Genomic DNA, 24,790 nt, shown 5'->3' with positions numbered 1-24,790 from the left:
TCCTAATAGAACCACATCAAGATGTGTTGTATGAAAAGAAGAACCAGCTGTATACAGATTCAGTCAAAATGGCCATTTTTGGACAGTCATCTCATGATAATTAATAGTGAACGTACATTTTAACAGATTCTTAAATGCAAAGCAGCTGAAACTGTTGGACATGCTGCATACTTCAGCCTACCTTCCCAGGCTTGCCTTGCAACACATAGAGCCACATTCACCTCAGCTGTTGTTATGACAAATCCCATGTAGACAGCTACAAGGCATCCTTCCTCAGCTGAGCTGGGCAGCGAGCAGTGATCCTTGTATAATGAAGAAAACAGGCACCTCTGTGGTGCCATTCAGCTACTGTAAACATCTGAAGTCATGAATAGTATTCTAAAAAAGCTTGTTCTTCCCTGTTGATTCCCTGTTTTTAAAAATTCACAAGCCAATGTTTCATATTTACATTTCTATTCACGTTTGGTCAGATGAATCCCAATGTAACTGCAAAAAAATTTAGATTTCTAATCTACAGTAGTCCAAACCATATTCTTGTCAAAAGAATACCCCCATACCCTCCAGTCAGTGGTGGAAAATAGACACCTGAAGAGGATGACTTATGTCATTCTGTTCAGTCATTGCTTAAGCAGGTTGCTCTCTGAGTTCACCCATCCTGCTCCACTGATTACAGAGTCTGGCTGAGGATCTTAACTTAGCTGACCAGCCAGCCAGACAAGGGTGCATGAGATGAATCCTGCCCACACACCAGAAGCAAGCATAGAACAATTAAAAAAAACTACATTATCACAAAAGTTGGAATCTGTCTCCTGCACTATAGCTAAGTCTGGAATCCCATTTATTCTACCATAGAAAGTAATCTGGGTGTCTTTATAAAAAGGAAGTTATTAATGTGGGCTTGCAGAAAATAGATTAATTAATTTCAAACATATATTAATATCTTTATTAATATTACAAGCTTGACTATAAAATTTAATTGTTTTTATATAATGGAATCTTGTAAGGCTTTACATGCAACAGCCCCCCTCCTTATTTAAAGTGGAAAGAAGCAAAATTAGTATGGCTTACATTAAATTGAAAAATTGATTAATTGATTGATCTTTTGACACAATTATAAGCAGGAAATTAGTGAGGGAATATATTTTTAATGAGCTTCCTTTAGGATAAGTTCTTGGCTTTTGCCTATATTACACTTTTTCTGAAGATTCTGTAGAAATCATAAGATCAATACTGATGAAGTTTGCAGATGGCTGAGACACTGGGCCATGTCATTGGTCAGATGACACATTACTGGTAAAGAGCAATGTGGAACTCAATAAATTAAGCATCAGGAAACAGGAAGCATTTTTATGCAGTGTAAATTAATTCCTGAAACACAGAGCAAAGAATTCAGTCCAAACTTGCCAAAGTGCTTTTGAATCATGGATAATCAGCTGAAAGTAACATCACATCAAAAAAGGGAAATGTAACATAATTTCTTAACATAAAATTTATTGTTTATATATTTTTCTCAGTAAGATGCCATTGGTAAACTAGTTTATTGCATTCATTATGAATTTTAACAAAACCAGTGAGATCCTGTTCCAGATCATTTTTCTCTGCTTCTTAAATTCATAGTTTTTTCCATTTTCCACATTTACTTCAAAGTTCTTACGTGACACTTCCATATATTCTGCAAAGGTCAAGCATGCCTCTTGCAGGAGTCTTACCTTTAACTAAAGCTTCTATTATTGTTAGTAATAACCTGATATTTGGGATTTCTCTAGGATTTACATACATTTTTTATTAGCAAAAGTAATGGCTGATTCAATTGTCCATGTGCAAGGCAGATGGAAAGATGTTTCCTTAATACCCAGCTCCTATAATGTGTCACATTTCTTGTATAGATAATTAAGCATATCATTTCAGAATTTATTTTCTGTGAGCAATCTTGCCAGCAGTTCATTGAAAGTTGTAGAAATGGAAGATAAGGACCTGGCTTAGGAAAAGTGGTCTAAACCAGAACTGAAAGGATAGAAAACACATAGTGAAGAATTGAAAATTTAGAAAAGACGTTTTGGGTCATTTAAACAGTTGCCTAAGGAGCCGTGTTGTAGGATGATCCTTTTTTTCAGCAGAGAGAAAGTACAGTCCCTGACCTGCAGCACTCTGGGTACCGGAGTCTACTAGCTGTAAAACTGCTTGAAAGACATTTATGGTTAACATGAGAATCTATTCACTTAAAACAGGTACAGCCATCCTCTGTGTCAAGTAGATAATAGCAGTCGGGTGGAGAGGATCTATTTGGTTTCTTCCAAGTCTGTATGCTACCTTCCTACTTCTGAGAAGTACCTGGGTCAGGCAGGTCCTCCTGCAGTGGAGACAGATAGCTCCTCCCTGAGGTCCTCCTCATAGAGAGACATTTCCAATGGCTGTGGGATCTGAGCAACTGGAAGAAGACTCAGGGCAAAGAGCTGGGCATCTGCAGTCTAATCCAGGAGCCTGCTGAGAGGAGCAAGCAGCAGACATACAGGCCTCAGAGGCAATGGGATGAAAATCTTCTGGAGATTGGCAGGGAGTATACAATGCCGGTTGTAACTGAAGAAGTCATTGATTTCACTGCAAACAAGGACTTGTAGTATAGGGACATAGTGAGCAATGCAAGCTCTTCAGAAATCCTTTTTCTTCTATATTCTTCAGCTAATCATTTCACATTTTCACTGTTTGAAAATATATGTATTTTAGTTATAATAAAGCGTGATGTTTGGGGTTCTGATTTGGTTTGGGTTTTTATATATATTTATATACATATATATATGTGCAAGTATATATTTATATATGTAAAAGCTTTTGGAGCTGTCTATAAGAAGGAGTCTAGGCAGATCTAGCTTAAGTCTTGGCTAACCTGGGATTCCATCTCAGGTGGGAAGGAAGCACCACGTCAAAATCAGCTACGTTGCCACAGAATAAAAAGTAATTTCTTCACCAACATCCCAGGCTGGCATATTCTGCACATTGCAGATCAAAGGCTTGTATGCTGGAACTAAGGACTGAGGATGCTTTTGCTCCTGAGCTGTAACTATGACATCATTACTGTGGCTATTGAAATGTGGGTTAGTAATGAAGAAACAAAATTACACAGAAATTCTAGGGATTTCAGAGATCTTTACAAAAAGGGAAAGCCCTATTACACCAGTTTTATGATTTGGGGGATAAAACAAGAAGATAATAGGCATGATTGTAATCATGAAGTCATAAAAAGAGGCTCAAATGGAAATATACTGCTACCACTTTCCCTTTTGCTATTTATAACTACAAAGGTTGCATTTGGAAATATACAAAGATCTTGCAGAATAATAGAAATAAAAATAAATAATAGTGGTTTAGAATGCAATGTAGTAAGTAAGAAAACATTGATTTTCTGCATTGGAAATAATGTTGTAAGTTAAACCCAAGAAATTTAGGAAAGAAAAATTAATACCTCTGAAATTTTGCAGGTGGAGGATCAAACCCTTTCTCTAGAGAGCGAGTGTTAATCTGAAGTACTCACAAGTTTTTTTTTCATTTCCCTATATTGTCTGAGTGATGAAGAAGTGCAGTGTAACTTCTGTAAGTTACATAATTTAGTCATTAAATCAAAATGCATCTGACACAGAGTACTGGAGTAGAAGTTGCAATTCAATTGCATTTCTTACTCATTCGTACTACGAAAGGGATGAATAAAAATTCATGACTTGTGTTTGTGCACAGAAGTACCCAGTTTTATTCATTAATATGTGATAGCTGCTTGCACACTGGTTTTAAAGTTCTCCTTAACATTAAATAACCTTTATGAGATTAAGGAGAATTATAGGGGTTTCTCATGTCGCCCACTTAGCGTCTTTCTTGTATAGCAGAACACACTACTTTCAGAATATTCATGGAAAAAAGGTTCAAATAAGGATCTAAAGATATTTTTGTTTGCTTTCTGTTGTATATTTGTTAATATTATCAAATTGCAGCAATAATTTCTAAATTATTAAATTCTGAGTAGCTGGACATATAGTTTTGTTGAAACTAGAATGGAATTGTAATTGGTTTCCTCTAGCCTACGAAGTGTTTAGAAGTCTAAAACACCTCCTAGCAAGATAGAGTGCTAGGCCTTTTAAAAAATTTCACCAAAAAGAACATCTGCTGAGAAACAGAGCAGCTTAGTCTAGAACTGTCAATCGCCTTACAGATCAAAAAACTTACATATGGTATGGGAAACAAAGGCCTGCTCATAATAAGATAAATTACTTCAGGCTCCATGTTATCAGGAACATCTAATATTTAGCAGTTGCTAAATATTAGATGGTCCCGCTAAATATTATATAGTTGGTAGGTATTTTATCTAGAACTTAACTAGAAATTTCATCTGAGAATTTACTTATTTATTTTTTTACCAATTAAATGTTCAATACATTCTGGAAATGCAGCTGCTTTTCACAAAAATGGCTTTAGTGAATCACAATTTACTAGTGAAAACTCCCTTGGTCAGAAGAGCACTACCAAGCTCTAATGCATACCAACCTTTTCCTTCCTTTTCCCCTGAAGTAGACCATTTGTTCTTGATCCCTGTCACATAAATCATACTTTTTAAATTAGCTCATAAGAGTTAAACACAAAAAACAAAAAAGCCAGGGGCATATTCCCCTACAAACTATTTCCTATCATAGTTGACTGGGATTATACACCAGCAAAACTGTATAGTGACTGACTAAAAAGCATACAGATCTACCTTTAGTGTCTTTTTATTCACCTGTTCTTTGGGGAACCCCAAGGAAAAAGTACATATCACATCCAATTTGATGACCATCACTGATTAATTGTGCTGTTCATCCAGATTCCTTCAGCTAGCGATGGTCTTCAAGCATGAATTCATAGGTTTTGTTCCATGTTCATATGGGCATACTGCAGTATATGTGTATGCTGACGAAGAAGCAGAAGTTTTACAGATCCAAAGGCTACATCCAAGTTTGCTTTCTTATGCATTAAGTTCTGATTTTAAAAAAGGAGGGACATAACTTGCTAGGTACTCTAGCGAGTCTTTCTAAAAATGCTAATTTTTAAGCTTAGGCCAGCTGCAAGGTCCGTGAGGTGCTTCATGGTTGTCAGCACCATAATCTTCTCTGTTTAACTTGTCATGTTTATGTACTCTTCCAATTTTCTCAGTATTGAGGGGTTATTTCCATTATGTTAGACATGTCATCTAAATCTCAACAGTCTGAAATCAATTTATGTTCCTCTGAGAGACAGAGCACTGTCACACGGAAAAAAATTTCCTATTCATGTTTTTTTTTGCTTTTCCTTGTAATACATTCATTTAATACTTGTCGCTTCCGAACTATCTTGTCAGGGTCTGTTATCAGCATCATTTTTAGTGTTCTGTTCATTAACTTTTTAAGTACTGAGCAGGACTATGTGTGACCAGCACATAATCTAAACGTCATAAAATTCACATCAATACTGTTCCTCTCTTCTTAGACTTAAGAACACAGCGCTTCTTTATGCTAATTGCACATCACCAAAACTTCAGGAATTCAGAAAATTTTGACATTTCTCAACCTTATTTTGCAAGCCAGGTCATCTTGATCTATTTATCATGCTTTATCATCTTTAGCGTTCTGTACTGCAATAGTGTCATGCCCATCAATCATTATTTCTCTCTCATTTTTTTCTTTTCAGGCTCCTATGGTCTTATGCTAAATCTCCTGAACTTCATGTCATTTTAACCCTTACAATTTAGAACATTCCAAACCATTTACTGATTCAGCTTAGTTCTTCAGCAGCTCAAAGTGAAGTGAATTACCTAGAGGTTCAACCAGTGAACTCAGAGTTTAGAAATTCACTGTTCTCTTCACAGTTTTGTTAGTCGTTGGACATCAGCCTTCCACTAACAACCCTTGCCAAATATCCTGTTTTCCTACACTAAATGGTATACTTTCACAACTAAGACCCAACCATGTCAATCTTGAACCTTGTGATAAGTTTTGTTTCTCCTATTACTCTTTTCTTTCACAGTCTCCCACTGTTTGTCAACCTTTCTGTTCTATTTGAATCCCTAGAACCAGAAATAAACTGATCTGTCAAGCTGGTGTGAAGAAGCAGGAAGTTGGAAAGAAATTATTACTGTGAATAATGTCTGGATCCTAATAATCAAATAAGCATGCTATTGCTTATTCCAGCTTCCACCACTGTGGCCAAGTGGCATGATTACCTTTTCATTATGTTGCCATCGGGTGTTTATCATTCTGCCATGTGGTGTGAAAATGAGACTATTATAGTTAACACACCTGAGATCCTGACACTTCCCATTGTCACAGAAGAGATTTCAAAGGCAAATCAATACAATTCAGAACCATGCTGACAGCTTAATGTATATTAAACACAAAATTCTGAAGTTACTACAATGTAATTTAATAATGACAGAAAGGCAGTCAGGTTAAACCAGCAGGCTCTCTCAGTCTCTGTAATTTAACTTATTTGTTGATTCATGATGAACTTTTCTCCAGTGCTCCAAAACCTCAAGAGAAACCAGGAGGAGTGAAACTCCGAGCTTAGTTCTGAGCTCAGTAGCAGACATCTAGAACCATCTGAGATGCACTGGGGTATCAAGAAATCTCCACTGTAATGGCATAGTCAGTGAAAAACTCAAGATTTTCCAGGATAATAAATGAAGCTCTGAAGTCTCCCATACATCCTGTGTCATATCTGCCAATCCAGCACAGATTTCTGACTAACATAAGGCATGGCATCCTCGATTCTAGGCCTATGATTGCGAATCTGCATTAAGTTCCTAATTAACAGACTATGACATCAAAATTTAGTTGTCTGCATATCAGTGTCTAGATTTGGCACAGGTGTCTACGTGTCCATTATAACTGATGGGTGCTTCAGTTGACTGCATAAACGTAGGCATTCTGTGCTAATCAAGATGCCCTCGGGTCCTGCACCTCACCTCCCACCTATAGGTCCTCTGTCACAGCTGGCAAAGCCATAAGGATACATATTCCAACCCAAAAAGACACTAGATCGTGATGCAACTGAGCTGGCATCTGGAAATCTATTCCGTATGAACAAAATCTAGACAGTTTTTCAGCTCACTGTGAGTTTGCCATCTGTTTGGTTAGCTGAAATCCTTCTAGATGCAGGTCTCAGCTGTCCTACCTCAATTGCATGGTTCACCACTACTTCCAGTGTGATGGTTTTCTGTCTCCTGTTAGAGCGGAGCATTGCATTGCAAGGTTTCCCATTCCAAAATAGCCATGGACACCAAGGGCATTTCCCTACATTTATCTATTTTTATTCTTTTATTGGGGGATTTTATGGTTACAGTTTCAGGGACAGGATTAGTTGGTGTTCAAATCAGGATCAGGACACAGAGAGGGAAATCCTGGGAAAAAGGAGGAGAGTTTGGGAACAGGCATCTGAAGAAGTGGGTAGCTGAGAGACAATATGGACACAATGCAGGAATTTGGAAGAGCAGGAACTGGCAGCACAGATGTCAACACTAGATATCCGGTGACTCCTGTTCATCTATGCCTTAATATGAAGCTGACACATAAGCAAAGGAATGAATTTATTATTGAATATTTTTTCCTCCACACTTGCTGAAGACTTTTTGTGAATGTATTTTCGTGAAAAGGACTTTGGGACACTGTGTACAAACAACTTACACTCCATCTCATTTTAGCAGAAAATATTGGGAACATGCCTTGATAGTCATCAAAGCAACATGCCGTACCATAAACTGAGATTTCTCTAACGTGTTTAGAAAGTGTGGAAGCTTAAATAAGAGCAGATTCTAAACACACAAAAGAGCAGAGATACTGGCATAGTTAGGCAGAGTTTCTGGCTGTCAGCTCTGAAAATGCACGTATTGCTGAAGAGTTAGGTTTGAAGCTTAAATTGGCTTTCAGTAAAGCCAGGCTGAGTTGTCAGACATGTCCTTAACAAGCATATAGAGTCTTTATGGGTATGGCAACACTTTCAGGCCCTTCTAGAAGCAACACTCACGAGCTGTTAGGACTCTGAAGACTCAATTTATATTCTAAACTACGTTGTTGGTCCAGTGTGTGTGGCATATACCAGTCTTATTACCTTGCTATGTCTTCTCAGCTCGGGGAGAGTTGCTTGCCACAGTACGTATGCCCAAGACGGCACATTATTTGCATTACTAGCTCTTGCAGTGTTACAGCAGTACAGTAAAAAGCGTAATCCCTAGCCTCGACATATTAACTAGCGGCATTGATTTCAGCAGTGTTGATTGGACAACACACACTAGCAAAACTGCAAGTTCTTCAGGGAAAAATTCCTGCTGTCAAACAAAAGGTTCTTCTTCTTGTCTGCACAGAAAAATAACCTTGGCCTTTTCAAGGTGTTGGTAGACTTTAGAACCTGTAAGCAAATGTCTGAGATTTTGTTGTACCTTTGTGTTAGTACCTGGACATGCAGACTTTTGCTAATTGGGTTATTATTAATATAAAATACATATATTATAGACCTTAGTGAGGAAAATAATAGTTCATCCAGTACTACTTGCAATTGCAAATCATAAGCCTAAGGATTTGATCTTTTAGTAGGATTTTCTGTAACAAAAAGCAAGAGAAAAGGGCCTTCTTCCATTCCATAAGATGTCTTTTTCTACTCCGGGTCAAGCTGGCCCAGTAAAATCTGTTCTGAATTGTACAGCAGCAGCATTTTCTCTATTCTGAGATGGGGCTGTCCTTCAGATAATATGATTTGCTATCAACAAGGAGATAAATCTGTAACAGTGTGACACTCTTCTGGTAATAGGTGTCAGAAAAGACAAGAAAGGTCGTATAAAAGTGTCACCCAATTAGAGATTCTATAGATGTTTAGTATCAAACTGTGTCTGTGGAAAATAATCTGTTCTTGCTGACCTCATAAAAAGTAGCTTATTCCAAAAATATCTTCCTCATTTCCAGAAATTGTTGTAGAATTTTATTATTTTGCCTGACTCCAGTATATTTAAGTACCCCAAAACTGTCACTGATAGTGTTGCACTTACCTCTGCGCTATTTTAGCTATGAGCCAGAAGTTCTGTGCTTCACATCCAGATTAATCAGCAGAGTGTATTTAGTTTGTTTTTTTCTAGTTTCACAAATTTTAAATCTCTGACTGATAAGCAATTCACAGAGCTGCAGCAGCCAAGCAAAATAAATAGCTGTATGTCCATTAGAATGTAAATTAACTCATTACTATGCCAGCTTCTGACCTTTTCTGATGGCTGTATTCTTACTAACAAAGACTCTTTGCTATTCATGAAAGCAAAAACTTAACAGTAGCGTGAGATTCTCTAGTGTATTTTAGAGGAAATTCTCATAGACGCAGGTGACCAGTGAGGATCCCAGCTTGAATGGCAAGTAGTTCTGTCGTTCATGACTTTGAATAGCTATCCTTTTTCTAATTATTTGTGAAGATCTGAATATTATTGAAAAATTGTTGCTTAAGAAGGCTAGGTCAGTGAAACTTCACGAACGGCACAAAAAGTATTCCTGTGTATGAAAAGATGAATATTGATTTAGCACCTGAGCTCACAGTCAATTAAGTTTTTGTGTCAGTTCTATAGACTTTAGTGAGATGAGATCAGGTTTAATTTCCCATGGTACTCCTCTACCTGCACATAATTTCTGATAAACCTCTCCATCTTGCACTTTATGCTACTTGTCAGGAAATCTGAAAGTTTGAAGGGAATATAGTCTTGGACTCATGATGCCCCCAAGTCATCTGAAGAAGAGATAAACCACAGAAGGTGCTACCCCAATGGGGTCTAACAATCCAGCTGACCTTCCTGTGAACTGTACTGGCTCTTTGCTTTGTACCTTCATAAAGTGATTATGTGTGGGGAGAAAAGTAGTCGTTCTTTGGAGTCACTTTTCACAGGTGTAGTAGACCAAAGAGAGTGAAAAATAGTGCTAATTCGGACTGCAGCACTAATTCTGTAGCAGTCTCACTTGGGTTGAGATCAGGAGCAAATGCCACCACAAGCGACTGCTAAGGATCAGTTTGTACCATTGCGAGTCTTTTTCAAGCAAAACTGTTTCATAACATCTGGGCATATGTATATAGCCCTAAAGGAGACAGACCTATTTCATAGTTTTATTAATCTGAACCTGCATTTGATGCAACAACTGATGACTGTAACCAGCCTTCATCTGAGTGCAACGCAGTGCTACATCCCTTACTTGCCATGGTGCCAGTGTGTAGCCTACCGCAAGGGAAAAGGCCCTGTGTCTAACCATGTATAGTGTTGTGGGCCTGATAAAACATGACAGGTCATTCATCTCATTCTGTTGTGGGACGTGCTGATTTTTGACCTATTGCATCGGGTGCCGTCCCAACCAAAGACCAAATGGATCCTCCACAGCCAGGCACCGCCACTCTGAAGGACAACTGACAACAGGACTAGCTAACTATGCTTGAACAGCTAGAGCTCCCAGTCTTCTTACACCTACTCTTTGTTTCAAGGTAAATCACCTCCTTCTTGTTGCTAGAGTAAGAGCTCAATACTTAAAGATGTTTGAAAGAGATGGACCTTTGATATTACGTGACAATGATTGATTTCATAAGAAACGGAACTACTAATTGCCATTCCCTATACATCATCCGATATTTTAATATGAGACCACCAATTCAAACTTTTTATCACCCGCTCATTTTCATAAGTATTATTTGTATCTATTTTAATTCATTGTTTCCTTTTAGATTTTGTTGACTACCATGTGTAAATTAATTTAATTTACTTGTTCTCATTGATTGGGTTTGTTTTCCTAAAAAGGGAAAAATACTGGAAGAATAATTGGATTAATGCTATATATTTGTTCTATGCATGCAAAAAAAACCCCATTATCTCTCTCACCAGTATTTTTGGAATTTTAGCTGGAGGATAATTTGCATCTTAATGAGAGAGCCCAATTGTAGCTTGAGTTTTGTGCACCTAATCCAATCACACCTGCCATAGCTCGACAAAAGGTAAACACACAGAAGTGAAGCCAGATGTAACGTGGATGGTAAGAGACAGTTCCCTGCGTCCTGCTGACAGTGTACACTGTGAGTCTGAACTCTTGGAGAACTTTTCCACTATCACATCCGTTTAAAGTTATGGGGTATTTGACACCTCAGGACCTGCAGGCAACAGCTAGACATCTCAGGGACCCCAGTAAGAGAAAGAAAAACTATGAGGGGAAAAAAAAAAATCTACTGTTACAGTAAATTTATACAGTAACTTTTCTAGAAAGTAAACATTTTGCTGAAGTGAAGTGTTGTTACCTGGATGTTGATAAGATGCCCATGGAGTCAGTCAATGCTCTGGGAGTGCTCATCAGCCATCTGTTCATTGACTTTCAAACATCTACATGAGAAAGGTCTGTGCAGTGCCTGGGACAGCTTTGCTCAGGAAGGCATATGCAGCAAGGTTTTTATAGCTCAAAAAACCCCAAGAATCCCAGCGAAAACTAATGGGCAAAACACTTGCTCTACCATCAGTGCGACAAGTGGTGTGGAGGGAAGCTGACATGCCCTGAAGATTGCTTTGGATTAAAGGGATTTTATCTGCAACGCCATTGAGCTCCTCCCTGCGGCACTACCACACACCATCACTGCAGAAATCAAACTGTTCCCAGGCTTCCGTTTAATTATACATACACGTCTGCCACAGGGGTGAACATTGTTAAAGGTCTTGTGATTTAGCAATACCTATATTAGTTACTTGTGACTTGTGATTTTACAATGTCTTAAGAACTTTTCCAGGAATCATTACAAAATTGGGAGGAAATTGGTTTGGCTTGTGGAAAAACAATAATGGACAAGGAAATGTAGCAAAAAGCATGGACATGGTAGTAGACTAATAACCAAAGGCTGGTTTTGTATTACTGACATTACAGAATATGCCAAATTCTGGATAGTTATGGAAAAAAAAATCGCTATCTTGCAAATAGTCTAAGTCCTGTCTGATAAGCTGTTTTTAGAAAACTAAACTTTCAAACCATAAATACTGGCTGAAGTGTAAGGCATGTGAAATCTGTAAGCATATTTTATGACAAAAAGCACGCTTAAATTTGTATATGAGATAAGAAACAGATACAATGGGTGTGATATGATTTGTCTTTTATTATCAGATATCTTCATCAAAAAGGAGAAGTACAGCAAACTGAAGCTTGAATTTGCCTTAAAGTGAAAAAAAGAAAAAAAAATTTGCCCCCCAAAATACATTTGAATCCAAAATCTGTTTTCTGTTACTGGTGGCTTTTGGTAAGATTACAACATAGAAACAATCACAGCTCTAATTTCCAGGGAAGCTCATTTTGGAAGGTGATATATATAATCTAAAAAGCAATGTCAAAAACAATTTTTCTAACACTGGTGTATGAGAAAATAGAATTCTGATTTTTAAAAAGCATATGGTTGTTACTGTAACTTATTTATTTAAAATGAACCAATTAATATTTCAATAAAGCTGTTGGCCACCAGCTGCTGTACCTTATTACAATTTAAGTGGATGACATTGAAAAACGAATCATTATATTCTCAAAACTAACTTTGGAGAAGTATATGGGGTTATGTGTTTTATCCTCGAATGCTTACACCCTACGTAACATTACATTAGGTGATGAGCATAGTGTTTTCCTGCTGTGATCTGACTGAGTGGTGGTGGTTGCTCTGTGACACAAGCCAGTAACCCCACTCTCCTTTCCCAAACTAATTCAGACCTGTACTGCTGCCTTTACAAGGAGTGTTACAAAAGACTTATTTTAAATTAATAGAAAGATAAGGGCATCTTCAGAAAGTGAGCCACAAGTTATCTGGTGAAGCTTTTACAAGAAGGGATGGCTGTCAGGCACATGGGTGAGCAGAAAGCCACTCATGGGAAGAACAGGACGCATGAAGTATTTTTCGGGGGAGCTAAGTTGGCTTTTATTATTACAAATTTTAAAAGTGTATGTCGATATGCAGGTGAGGGTTATGTATATGTATATGTATATGTATACGTATATGTATATAATATTCTCTGCTACTCAGATTTTTATAGAAGACATGACAAGTTGGACAGTAGAGGGTTAGGAGTTTGGGAGGGAGAAGTGGAAATCTGGAAGTGGGATAAGGAGGTTATAAGAGCTTATGCAGAATTTGTGCCTAGCTAGATGTGAGTTGATTAGAATGTTGAGTTGCCTTTCAGTACTTAAAGGGGGCTTTCAAGAAAGATAGTGATGAACTTTTTAGCAGATCCTGTTGTGATAGGACAAGGAGTAATGGTTTTAAACTAAAAGGGAATAGATTTAGACTGGATATAGGGAAGAAGTTTTCTGCAATGAGGGTGGTAAAACACTGGAATGGGTTGCCCAGAAAGGTGATAGATGCCCCATCCCTGGAAACATTCAAGATCAGGTTGGACGGGGCTCTGAGCAACCTCATCTGGTGGTAGATGTCCCTGCTCATTGCAGGGGGGTTAGACTAGGATTACCTTTGAAGGTCACTTCCAACCCAAACTATTCCATGATTTTATGATTCTATGATGATTAATACTCAATGGAAGCTGAATGTTGCACTCTTTGGAGAACAAATTTCAGTCTTGCCTGTAAATCAATAGCAGATTGATGCCAGTCTGCTGGCGGTTGTCATGCAGGTGGGTCTCACTGTCTCTGGTGAGGATTACTCACAACATGTAATGAACCAGTGCCAGAAAGTCAGTGGAAAATGTGGTGTCGTGAAGTGAGGTCAAACTAAGTGAACGTTCACTACTTCTCCTTGCCAGCTGTAGATGTGGCTGCAGAAGGCCAACAATGTTGACTGTGCACTAAATACATGTTATTAACACAAGTTCTTCAGATGAGCTTCCGAGCCTGAATTTTTTACATGTAGAGGGTTTGGCCCTGTACTTATGGAGGACAATATTTAAAGATGAATGTTAGAAGAGAGCATGCAGACTACACAGGAAAGTGCATTTTGCTTTTATGCTTTTTCATATGAAGTTTCCGTTATGCTTACAATGTGTAGGTGCATATGCACATATGTACATATGCATTATACTCTTGAATTCTTGATTTTGCAGCAATGGTTGTGTGCATTTAAACACCAGTAATGATTCTGGACATGTTTGGTCCACAACGATCATCCAGAATCAGTCTCATGTTGAGTAACTGATAATGCCATACATTGTCCAAAGGTCGGTTTTATTTAGACTGGGAAACAGAATGTTTAGTTTGGCTGAGAGTACAAATGCTATGTGAGGCAACATTCAAATTGTCATGAAATACATGAAAGATGTAACATAGGGTTTGCTTTATGGAACTAGCCCTTCATCTGTTTAGTCTAGCACCTAGTCTTTGGCATAGGTGAGAGACCATCTCGTCTTACGTGAGGTCTTAGTCTAATAGCTGAATTTAAATCTGAAGAATGGATTTTCATATTAGTTGCAAGGTTTGTTACCTTTAGAGATTTTTGCTTCTAACATGCTTTTGTACACATATGGATATCCAATACTTTTTCAGAATCTTGTTTTGGGTCTTTTACTTCCTTGGCATCCTACATCCATTAGTTTTCTTAACATAATTTCATGCTGTGTGAATAAATATTGAATTTTATTTGTTTTGAGTGTAGATGTCATTTGTGTGTTGCAGTCTGTGCTCATAGTCTCTAAGCTATATACAAGTCCACGTTCTCCTTGTTTGGGCAAATAAGTGAATTTTTTCAATTGAGGTTTTTTGTTCTTTTAATATCTTCACTTGATAATTATGTCATTACTTATTTGATTTATAGATACTTATTATATTTTTAATTGATAATAAAATTTTCTGATAAATCCAGCAAAGCATAATTTTAGGTGGAAACAGTAAATAAATAGGAAAAAATGACCTTTCAGTTTGCCCTAGAGTAATTTTTGCTGACAATAAGTCATGGGAGGTGCACCAGCACCAATGAGGGGGGAGTGTAACCTCTACCAGTATTTTCCAAACACCAAATCAGGGTAGTAAGTTGGTTTGAGATATCTTTCAGCAAACCTCCTTGCAAGTCTCAAGTCTTATTTTTAGCTCTGAGGGGGAAAATGCTTAACTTTCACTCTTATTAGCTGTACAGAACAACAGCAGGTAATAAAAAGGTAGCCATCTGCCAACCAAGAAGTTATTAAATTATTTTCTACTACAGAGTCTTTAATACTGAGGGTGAGGTACAAGCCAGATGTATGCAGGATACCTGTCATCTCAGCTTGAATTTGCAGACGGAAAGAAATCTCTCTGCTTGTTAGTATAGCAGTTTTCATCCAGACACTGTAGTCAGCAAACATAAACCTTTCCAGGATTACTTTTCCCAGTAAATTTTTTTGTGTAAAAGCACTATCAGCTTATACATCAGCATTATAATACTGCCAGTGCTTCTCTGCAAACAGCTCAAGTGCTTTTCCACTCCAAGATTTTTTCAGTCTCAATGAATTAGGTATCATGGCGGAAAAAACTACCTCATTATCATAGAATTCCAGGAACCTTAAATACTGTGTACAAATATAATTCCTGTAGTGATTTGTCTATAGAAAGATACTTTCGCTAGTGTTTTTATTATTTTTTCTAGACTCACCTTAGAGAAAGACATAATTAAGTCATTACTACTCGTAAAGCTTAATTCAGTTTTTTAATGAAAGAGCAGCCTCCCTATTAGATGTCTTAATTTAAGACCATTTATGTTTTTTATAAAACAAATTAACTCTTTCTTATTAGCTTTTAATCTTACTCAAGAAGGTCCACAGACTATTTTTTTGCCTGCTATTAAACTGAGAATGAGTTTTTTAACGAAAGCTGGTATTTTAAAAATGTGACACAACATCCTTTGAAAAGCTTCTTTTCATTTAATATTTTGTAAGTTTTTTCACTTCGTGCTGCATAAGTAAAGAACAGTGCTTACAATGAGTGTTTCAAATAATCTCCTTTTATGAAAAGTACATACCTGGAGTTTTAAACATTTATAACCTACCACAGCTGAAACTCTTTAAAGTCGCTAAAGCAAGTTATCAGTTAGTCAGTAACGAAGGAAAAGGAGATAACTAGTTGTGTAGAAGAGGTAGTTGTGTCTGACCACTTGATAACTATGACAAAAAAAAAGGACAGTATCAAAACAAGCAACCCTCCCAAAACTTGGCTACCTTATCTAGATTGATGAAACAGTAATTTTTCTCCAGTCTTTTGTTCTAAAAAAATCTTTTGTATTATTAGGTTTTGTTGATGGGATGTTCTGAAATGCTTCTTCTTAAAGGTGCGACTGCATTTGACACATCGATACCAGGTCATTTGGTGTCTTATCCAATGTCCACCAAGACATTTGGAAGTCCTTTTGTTCTTTTAATTTCAACCTAATTCCATGCTGTTTGTAAAGTATGGCAATGATCTCAATAGTTCCACTTGCATATATATATGCATATATATATATATATTTGCATATATTTTTTCTTAGAAATTATCCCTCATGGTTTGTGTTTTCACCCCTTCTGTGTAGAGAATTTTCATATATGTCAGTATTATCTGCAGACCTGAATGAGAATGGGAACAGAGACACCACTTAGCCTCCACTCTTTCTGCACCAGAAAAATCTGCTAATGTTATTTTTTGTTTATTTCAGGTTTCTTTTCTCCATGGAAAACTCCAAAGCCTGTAAGTTGCCTTTCAAAATTATACACATTGAGTTCGTGAGATTACTATCATTCCAAGCAAATTTCTGTAGACTTTCATCTAACTCTCCTGTTCCCAGCCCATGAGACACCTCTCAGCAGTGCCCCAACTCTTGGTGAGACAGCATCAAGGGTGGCCTCACTAACAAGCTCTACAGATCTGTTGACTTGGAGTCCGCCAGCAGCTGTCTGGAGAAAGGAACATCTCAGTGTTAAGATGGGTGGCAAGAATCAGAAATACAGTGGCTCATAAGTGAGGGGTCTGGAGGAGAAGAAAGCCCCAGCAACGGGGCCAGTCTGGTTGGGCTTCTAGTTAGTGATGTCTTTGAAATGGACAACATGCACTTTTTCTGGTTTACAAGCGGCTTGAGCTTAAGTTCATTAAAGTGATTGTTATTCTTGCTTGCATTAGTAGATCTAGAGCTGGAAATAGTCACACTTCAGGTGAGAGCTTGAACTAGATAAATTACTGAGGTGTCTTCTAACCAATATTTCTGTGTTTCTATGATTTTGATGTGAAATCCCAAGGTATGAAGACCTTTTCTACTGTAAGAGTGTAAGCAATGACTGTATTTATTCTGTTGACACCACATTGTATAATTTTTTGAAGATGCAACAATACTCACAGTGTAAAAAGAAATCATAGGCTACTATTTTTGGTTGCCTGTTTTGTTTTGTTTTTAATTTGTTTTTTTTATTTAGAATGTAAAGACCTTGAAGTAATGTTTATCTTTCATCAGAGGTGTGTAGAGGAAAAAACAAGTCCTGCCTGCCTGAATGTTTGTAAGAACAATAGGAATAACAATAGCAATATTTTTTAAAGGGTTTATAGCTTTCTTATTGGGGGGAGGGTACGCTGAATCTGTAAAACTTCACATCCTCTCGTATTGGATCATGATACGTTTAATACATACCAAAACAATTTTTTTAGCCTGTCAAGCACGAATAGCAATTAATTAACCAGCTAAGGCAGCTCCATCAAACTGCTTCAGCTTGTGTTGGTTTTGAAGTAAAAGGCTAGCGGGTGGCTGCAATGCATTGCGTAACTTGGTTTATTCATCTATGCAGCAGGACATTAGTGAAAATAAATCTGGCTATTAAGGGCTAGCTTGTTCTCACCAGTTTAAGGTTCCTGTCTGACTGGGAAATTCAACTTTTAGTCACAGGTAAAATGTGATGAAAGAGAGAACTTGCAACTTACTTGTTAAAGATCCACCTCCCACTGTCATTGTTCACGCTCTTCATGTATGTATCAAATATAAAAATATCAGCTTAATGTTGATGATTGTCTACACAGTTTTGTTTCATAAATGGTATAGTACAGAATCGTAGGGCTTGGAAGGGACCTCTGTGGATCATCTAGTCCAATCCCCCTGCCAAAGTAGGATCATCTACAGCAGGCTGCACAGGACCTTGTCCAGGCAGGGTTTTGAATATCTCCAGAGAAGGAGAATCCACAACCTCTCTGGGCAACCCATTCCAGTGCTCCATCACCCTCAGAGGGAAGAAGTTCTTCCTCATGTTCAGACAGAACTATCTATGTTTCAGTCTGTGCCCGCTGCCCCTTGACCTGTCGCACCACTGAAAAGCATTTGGCCCCATCCTCCTGACAACTGCCCTTGAGATATTTGTAGGCATTTATAAGGTCCCCTTTCAGCCTTCTCTTCTTCAGGCTAAACAAGCCCAGCTCCCTCAGCCTTTCCTCATAGGAGAGATGCATCATCCTCGTAGCCCTCCGCTGCATTCTCTCCAGTAGCTCCTCATCTTTCTTGAACTGGGGAGCCCAGAACTGGACACAGTACTCCAGATGGGGCCTCACTAGGACGAAGCAGAGGGGAAGGAGAACCTCCCTCGACCTGCTGGCCACACTCCTCTTAAGGCACCCCAGGATGCCATTGGCCTTCTTGGCAACCAGGGCACACTGCTGGCTCATGGTTAACCTGTCATCCACCAGGACACCCAGGTCCCTCTCCACAGAGCTGCTCTCCAGCAAGTCTGCCCCAAGTCTGTACTGATGCATGATTCCTCCCCAGATGCAGGACCCTGCACTTGCCCTTGTTGAATTCCATCAGGTTCCTCTCTGCCCAGCTCTCCAGTCTGCCCAGGTCACGCTGAATGGCAACACAGCCTTCTGGTGTATCTACCACACCTCCCAGTTTGGTGTCATCAGCAAACTTGCTGAGGGTACATTCTAACTCTTCATCCAGGTCATTGATGAAGAAGTTAAACAAGACTGGGCCCAGTACTGACGCCTGAGGGACACCACTAGTTACCGGCCTACAACTAGACTCGGTGCCGCTGATGACAACGCTCTGAGTTCTGCCATTCAGCCAGTTCTCAATCCACCTAACTGACCACTCATCCAGGCCACACTTCCTCAGCTTCCCTAGGAGGATGTTACGGGAGACAGTGTCAAAAGCCTTGCTGAAGTTGAGGTAGACAACATCCATGGCTCTCCCTTCGTCTACCCAGCCAGTCATGCCATTGTAGAAAGCTATCAGCTTGGTCAGGCATGATTCCCCCTTGGTGAATCCATGCTGACTACTCCTGATAACCTTCTTTTCCTCCACTTGCTTCATGATGATCTCCAGGATAAGCTGCTCCATCACCTTTCCCGGGATGGAGGTGAGGCTGACCAGGCTGTAGTTCCCTGGGTCCTCCTTCTTGCCCTTTGTGAAGGTTGGAGTGACATTGTCTTTTCTCCAGTCCTCATGCACCTCTCCTGTCCTCTAGGACCTCTCAAAGATGATGATGGAGAGTGGCTTAGGAATGACATCTGCCAGCTCCCTCAGCACTCATGGCTGCATTCCATCAGGGCTCATGGAGTTCATAAGCAAGTAGCATTTGCAACTGAAGTTGCCAGTAGTCAGAATCTAGAGAAACAACCTGACTGACGAGGTTTTTCATGTAACAGTCTGAGGAAACCAAGTCTCACAGAACAATGTAAAGCCGTTGCATGCAGATACTGCACCTGCATGCAGGCTAACAGTACACTGCTAACCTGTTTCCGGGTAGTCTAAGCAAAAGAGTTTACAAGTGATTAACCAGGTTAAGTTAGCGTGCATTCCTCTGTCTGTCACCACTTTAACAAGAGATGTAACGAGACATAAATTTCTAGTGCCCAAGACGTGAAGAGAAGATTGAAGCTGGGTGCCTCTGAGGCACTGTCTGCAGGCAGCCTGAGGCAGTAAGGCCAGCGCCAGGAGGTTTAGAAAACGTTCTCAGTACCACAGCACAGCCCTGTGGGTGTGTAACAGGAAAGAAAAACTGTAGGTGGCCCAAAAATCAGGTTTCTTTTCTGCTTGGGTGACTACTGCTGCCACCTCCCCTCTCTGGGCACACAGGGGAGAAGCACCCACCATTCTTTAAAGCAGGACGAGGACCATGGGGCACTGACTGGAAGAGGAGAAGAGACAAGCTCCTCTCCCTGAGGCAGAGGTGCAGGGATGGCATGCACTGAGTCTCAGTGTGCTCAACATCCCAGAGTAACCCGGGCTGACAGAAATTTCCTGGGGTTTCTACGTATATAGTGTATGTATTATATATGTCATATGTAGTACAATTTGTTTAGTGCAAAATCAACTTAAGCAATGTCACCAAGGCATTGCCTGGCTTAGATGCGATGCCCTGCACTCGATACCATGCTTATTCATTTCCAAGAGTGCGTTCATCTGTGAGCTAGCATTATGGTAACTCCTGTTGAAAAACACCATGTGACTATTTAACTAATTCATATGGGTTTGAGAGATATAATTCCCCTTGTGTTTATCTGTTTATGTAACTATTTATGTTAGCAGTATTACTCACAAGTAAGAATGTTTTGCTTGGTTTTTAATGTCATGCTTGAAGATTTAGAGCTAACCAGCAAGCAAGAATTAAACATATAGGACTCAGTAGAGCTTCACCAATTGATCTCCAGTTTCTTATCCTTCAGGGAAAAGTTTGATCATCAAAGAAAATTATATTTTCCTTCTCTCTTTAAATATTTTTATTTTATTTAGCTTCACATTTTGAAAGAGTTAAGTGTTCTATTTCTCTGGCACTGTCCAAGAAATCAAAAAACATTGACTCCTAGATAAACAGAGCCCCACATGTCTTTCTGCTTCATGGTGAGAAGATACATAGTTTGATTTCACTGACTCACAGTCTTTTCTAGAGTCCTCACTAGGCAAAACCTAAACATAATTCTCTATTTTTTCCCCTGATCATAAGGAACTTGTATTGAGAACAGTTCTCTTTCTCTGTTTAGACACAGGGGTCATAATCAGGTTTGTTTCTGGAGACCTTTGAATTGACACTTCTATGATACAATGACATACTGTATATATTTTACATCTACCCAACTTAATTCCTTTAGAGCCAAAAGACCTATCAGAAGTATTATTGTGACACTCGTGACTTGCCACATAGGCTAACTTACCTAATACAGAGGATAAGTCTATGTTGGTATAAAGGGTACCTGAATGTACCTTAAGTACTTTCCTGTACCTAAGCTATTTCTATGACAACTCAGGTATCACCATTTGTCACTGTATTGCACAGGATCTACATACTCATAGTGCCCCCTTCTATCACATCCTAGTTGCCCTCTTTGGTATCTGACCTAAAATAACTGTGTCTTTCTTGAACAACATTCGTCAGTATTGAATCCAGTATTCCATGTCTTCATCATTAGCACTCCATAGCCCTAATATATCACTTTCTCAACTTAAATATCATACGTGTCCTAATGCATGAGAGTCATCCTATGATTGACTGAGATATCTAGATCTTCCTTTTCTTCACTGTTTATAATGAACCAGCCCTACTTACTGCTGAAACTCTGACAGAAGCATAGCTTGAATTATAACACTACTTTGTATAAATAATGAGGTCCTCAACAACTTAAAATGGCCAGTATTCATATTCTGTTTATTTTGAAATGTGGAGTCTCAGATCACCTGGCATGCACAGTGACAGTTACTCAGCTTGTTCTCCAGCAGGATTCTCATACATCTGTAGTCCACACATACTTCATGTGGAAAAAGCATGATGCTGTTAATCATCAGAATACAGAGCAAAGCCTACCTGCTGAGCAAAACACCTTCTGAAACTGAGGAACTAAAGGCAAATGATAATCACAGAATTTGTAGAGCAAACTTGCTGTAAACCTGCAATCAGCTTTGATAAGGCACTGTTGATACAACACTAGAAGTTAGTGGTACTTGATTACAGTTCAGTTTGTTTCCAAGAGTCATTTTTTCTGTAATTAACTGCTTGTTGGGTTACATGCGAGAACACGCTGTTCTGGAGGCTTTATCACCGTTTGCTTTAAGAGGGGTCACAGGAAAAGCCAAATATTAATTTCTTGGGATAAACATTTGTGTTTTGTTGAACTTAGCCTCTTCAAATATATTTGCTACTGTAATTTAATTAGTAGCTAACTCCCTCAAAAGGGAAAATGCAGATCCCCAAGTCTTCTTTTGCACAGTCTATCATATTATGTCTTTTCTGCCTTGATGTACTTGTAAGACCACTAAGTGCAGTCTTGGAGAAAATATGGACTGGGGTGGCTTTCATGAATAGACAATACACTGCTGTGTGCTTCGCTCCTGTAAATGGTCTGGAAGGGTAGAAAATCTTACCCTGTGCTTGGAAGTTTGGGTATCTGACGCTGATGTAATTTTTGATATAAGGAAGAAACAGCAATAAATTTAAAATACTGCATCAGACTAATGCCCACTTTTCTCTCACCATGTTCTGTATTTTATCGTTGAACCTTTGACTATCACTAGATGCTCAAACACCTGCTGTAATAATTTTCCCTTTGTCTTTTTTTTTTCTTTTTCTTCAATTGAAGCTCTAAATACTGCTCACAGTTGCAGTAATCTAATTCTCCCTGGGCAGCTAGCTATTTTCATGTGTTCTCAAAAGATACAGCACGAAGATCATTCAGTCTCTACCCAGTCTGGCCACTTCTTTGTTAAGCGCTGCTTTCGATTATGTATTTTGAAGAATTTGATAATCGTCATAGACAGAATCTGATATCTTCACAGACCCACAGATTCTGCCTTTAGTAGAATAACTTCCAATAGCTCAGCGCATTCTGTGAGAGGCACTCAACATGCTTCAGGGGTAAAGCTGGGCCCTAACCCACATGAGATCATAGTATCTGAGAAGGATCACATCTTCCCACGAGCAACAAATTGCCAAGTTAATTTAACCAAGTCATTTTATAAACAGCACAACACACACGTTTTGTCTCAAAAGGCAACGAACAGATTTGCTAATTTTACAAACACATCTTCAGCTGAAATCATTGTCCTTGATCCCACTGTGGAAGTCACAGTTTTTGCAAAACTTCATCTTTAGACTCTGTATGTTTTTATTCCAGATGATGGAACGATGGGAGAATCAAGGCAGCCCTCAAACAAGCCTGTCTGCTCCAGCTATGCCACAGAATATTCCCTATCCACCCACTCTTCACAGGAGTTCATTTCCAGATTCAACAGAGGCCTTTGATCCACGAAAACCTGACCCATATGAGCTGTATGAGAAATCAAGAGCCATTTATGAAAGTAGGCGTAAGTGAAAGCCCTGTTCACCCTGCTGGTCATTTAATATTTTAAACTTAAGCCTATGAATGTGTCACTGCTCGCATAATTTTCCGTAATTATCTTTTGTAATTGAAAGAAAAGCAACTATAATCCCAGTTAATAGAGGCTATTATAAATTAATCAAAAATTCTACACTTATGTATTTTCCTTGATCTTGCCTAGATTCTGAAGTTTGACTTTCATGAAGTTTCACTTTCCTTATATTTTTACTCTCTTCATTTTGACTGTTCAATGCTTAGTGAATAACAGTATCTGTGCCACCGCATGTTACTGTGCTATTTTTCTTCACAGTTAACCAGTAGGAGGATATGAGTTTATAAATAAAACATTCTCTTCACTTGCTTTCACTTTAAAGTTAAGTTTGTTAAAGAAATTTCAAATTTATTTGTTTTTATAAAAATACCTTTGACAAGTGTTCACATTGTCCTTGGTAGTTAGAAAGAAACACATAGCTCTGAGTACTATTTGAAGATCTATACAAAGCAGTACTGAGCCGTCAAGATTGGCATCTTGATTTTATTTCTCATGTTTTTGGGAGATAGTCCACATATTTTTCACAACAAGAGTGAAGGGGGTTAAACTTCTTTACTCCTTATCTTTAAGAACATTTTAGCTAACAATATTATTCTAAATTGTCCAGAGCTTTTGCGCTTATTAAGATCAAATCTTCAAAATAGTTTATTTTTTTACTGAAATCTTTTTCATAGCAGTTATTACTTGCACATGCCACCCTTCAATTCATTTTATAAATTACTTTAGCCTATAGATCAAATTACTTGCTAAATTACACATAAAACATTGCACTGCAGCTGATCCAGATTAGCCCATTAATATTAGTTGTGCCCAGAGACATAGAGATAAACCCGAACTACTGCAATCCATGATCTGGCAGGTACACATTTCTCCAGCATGCAAAGGGATAGTCTGAAGGAAATACATTATTGTCCCAAACACTGGGTTGGTGCTGCTTGCCTTGGCCCTTATACTTTAGTTACAGCATCAGTATCTCCTGTTTGGCTTTGGTATTTCCAGTCCCCAGTAGGATGGACATGCTGGAGGAAGACCAGGATTCATTTTACATCAACTCTAAGTTAACTCTAATCTAATCTCTAAATCGCATCTCAGATTCCTCAATTCTTTGCCACTGTGGCAAATGACACTATCTTCTGCCACCCTGGTCCATCTAGTGGAACACCTTTCAGCAGACAATGTGACCATAAAACTTACTTTCCATAGTCCAGACCTTTCTGAGGCTATTTATTTGGAGTTTTTTATTTATTTAATAGGTGCCTGAAATTCAGATCCCAGGTTTAAATCTGTGCTTAAACAAATTGCTGACTTTTTTCAGCATACCAAGTATTTTATTTCCCTTTAACACGGATTTGAAAGCTTACTTTAGAACTCCTATTCTATTTGTGAAGTAAAAAAGAGTATATAATCTTAAATTATAAACTGACAGACATAGGAACTAAGATTTCAAGTGTATTTGCAAATACCATGTAGCCCATGCTGGCTGATA

The 24,790-nt window shown here is 38.5% G+C and overlaps 1 protein-coding gene across 13 annotated transcripts in view; it reads left to right on the top strand.

The window, feature by feature from the left end:
* Positions 1–24,790, top strand: part of MAGI2 (membrane associated guanylate kinase, WW and PDZ domain containing 2) — a 786,243-nt gene that overhangs the window by 669,190 nt on the left and 92,263 nt on the right. For 11 of the 13 annotated variants that reach the window (XM_075427760.1, XM_075427756.1, XM_075427754.1 and 8 more), the window contains 2 exons: positions 16,627–16,658; positions 23,049–23,238. In XM_075427760.1, coding sequence (XP_075283875.1) covers positions 16,627–16,658; positions 23,049–23,238 — 222 coding nt within the window. The remainder of the gene's footprint in view (positions 1–16,626; positions 16,659–23,048; positions 23,239–24,790) is intronic. The other 2 variants (XM_075427753.1, XM_075427751.1) reach the window with 1 other exon arrangement.

The sequence above is a fragment of the Opisthocomus hoazin genome, chromosome 8 (assembly GCF_030867145.1).
Source record: "Opisthocomus hoazin isolate bOpiHoa1 chromosome 8, bOpiHoa1.hap1, whole genome shotgun sequence".
Taxonomy (NCBI): Eukaryota; Metazoa; Chordata; class Aves; order Opisthocomiformes; family Opisthocomidae; genus Opisthocomus; species Opisthocomus hoazin.
This window is presented reverse-complemented; position numbering and strand designations above follow the sequence as displayed.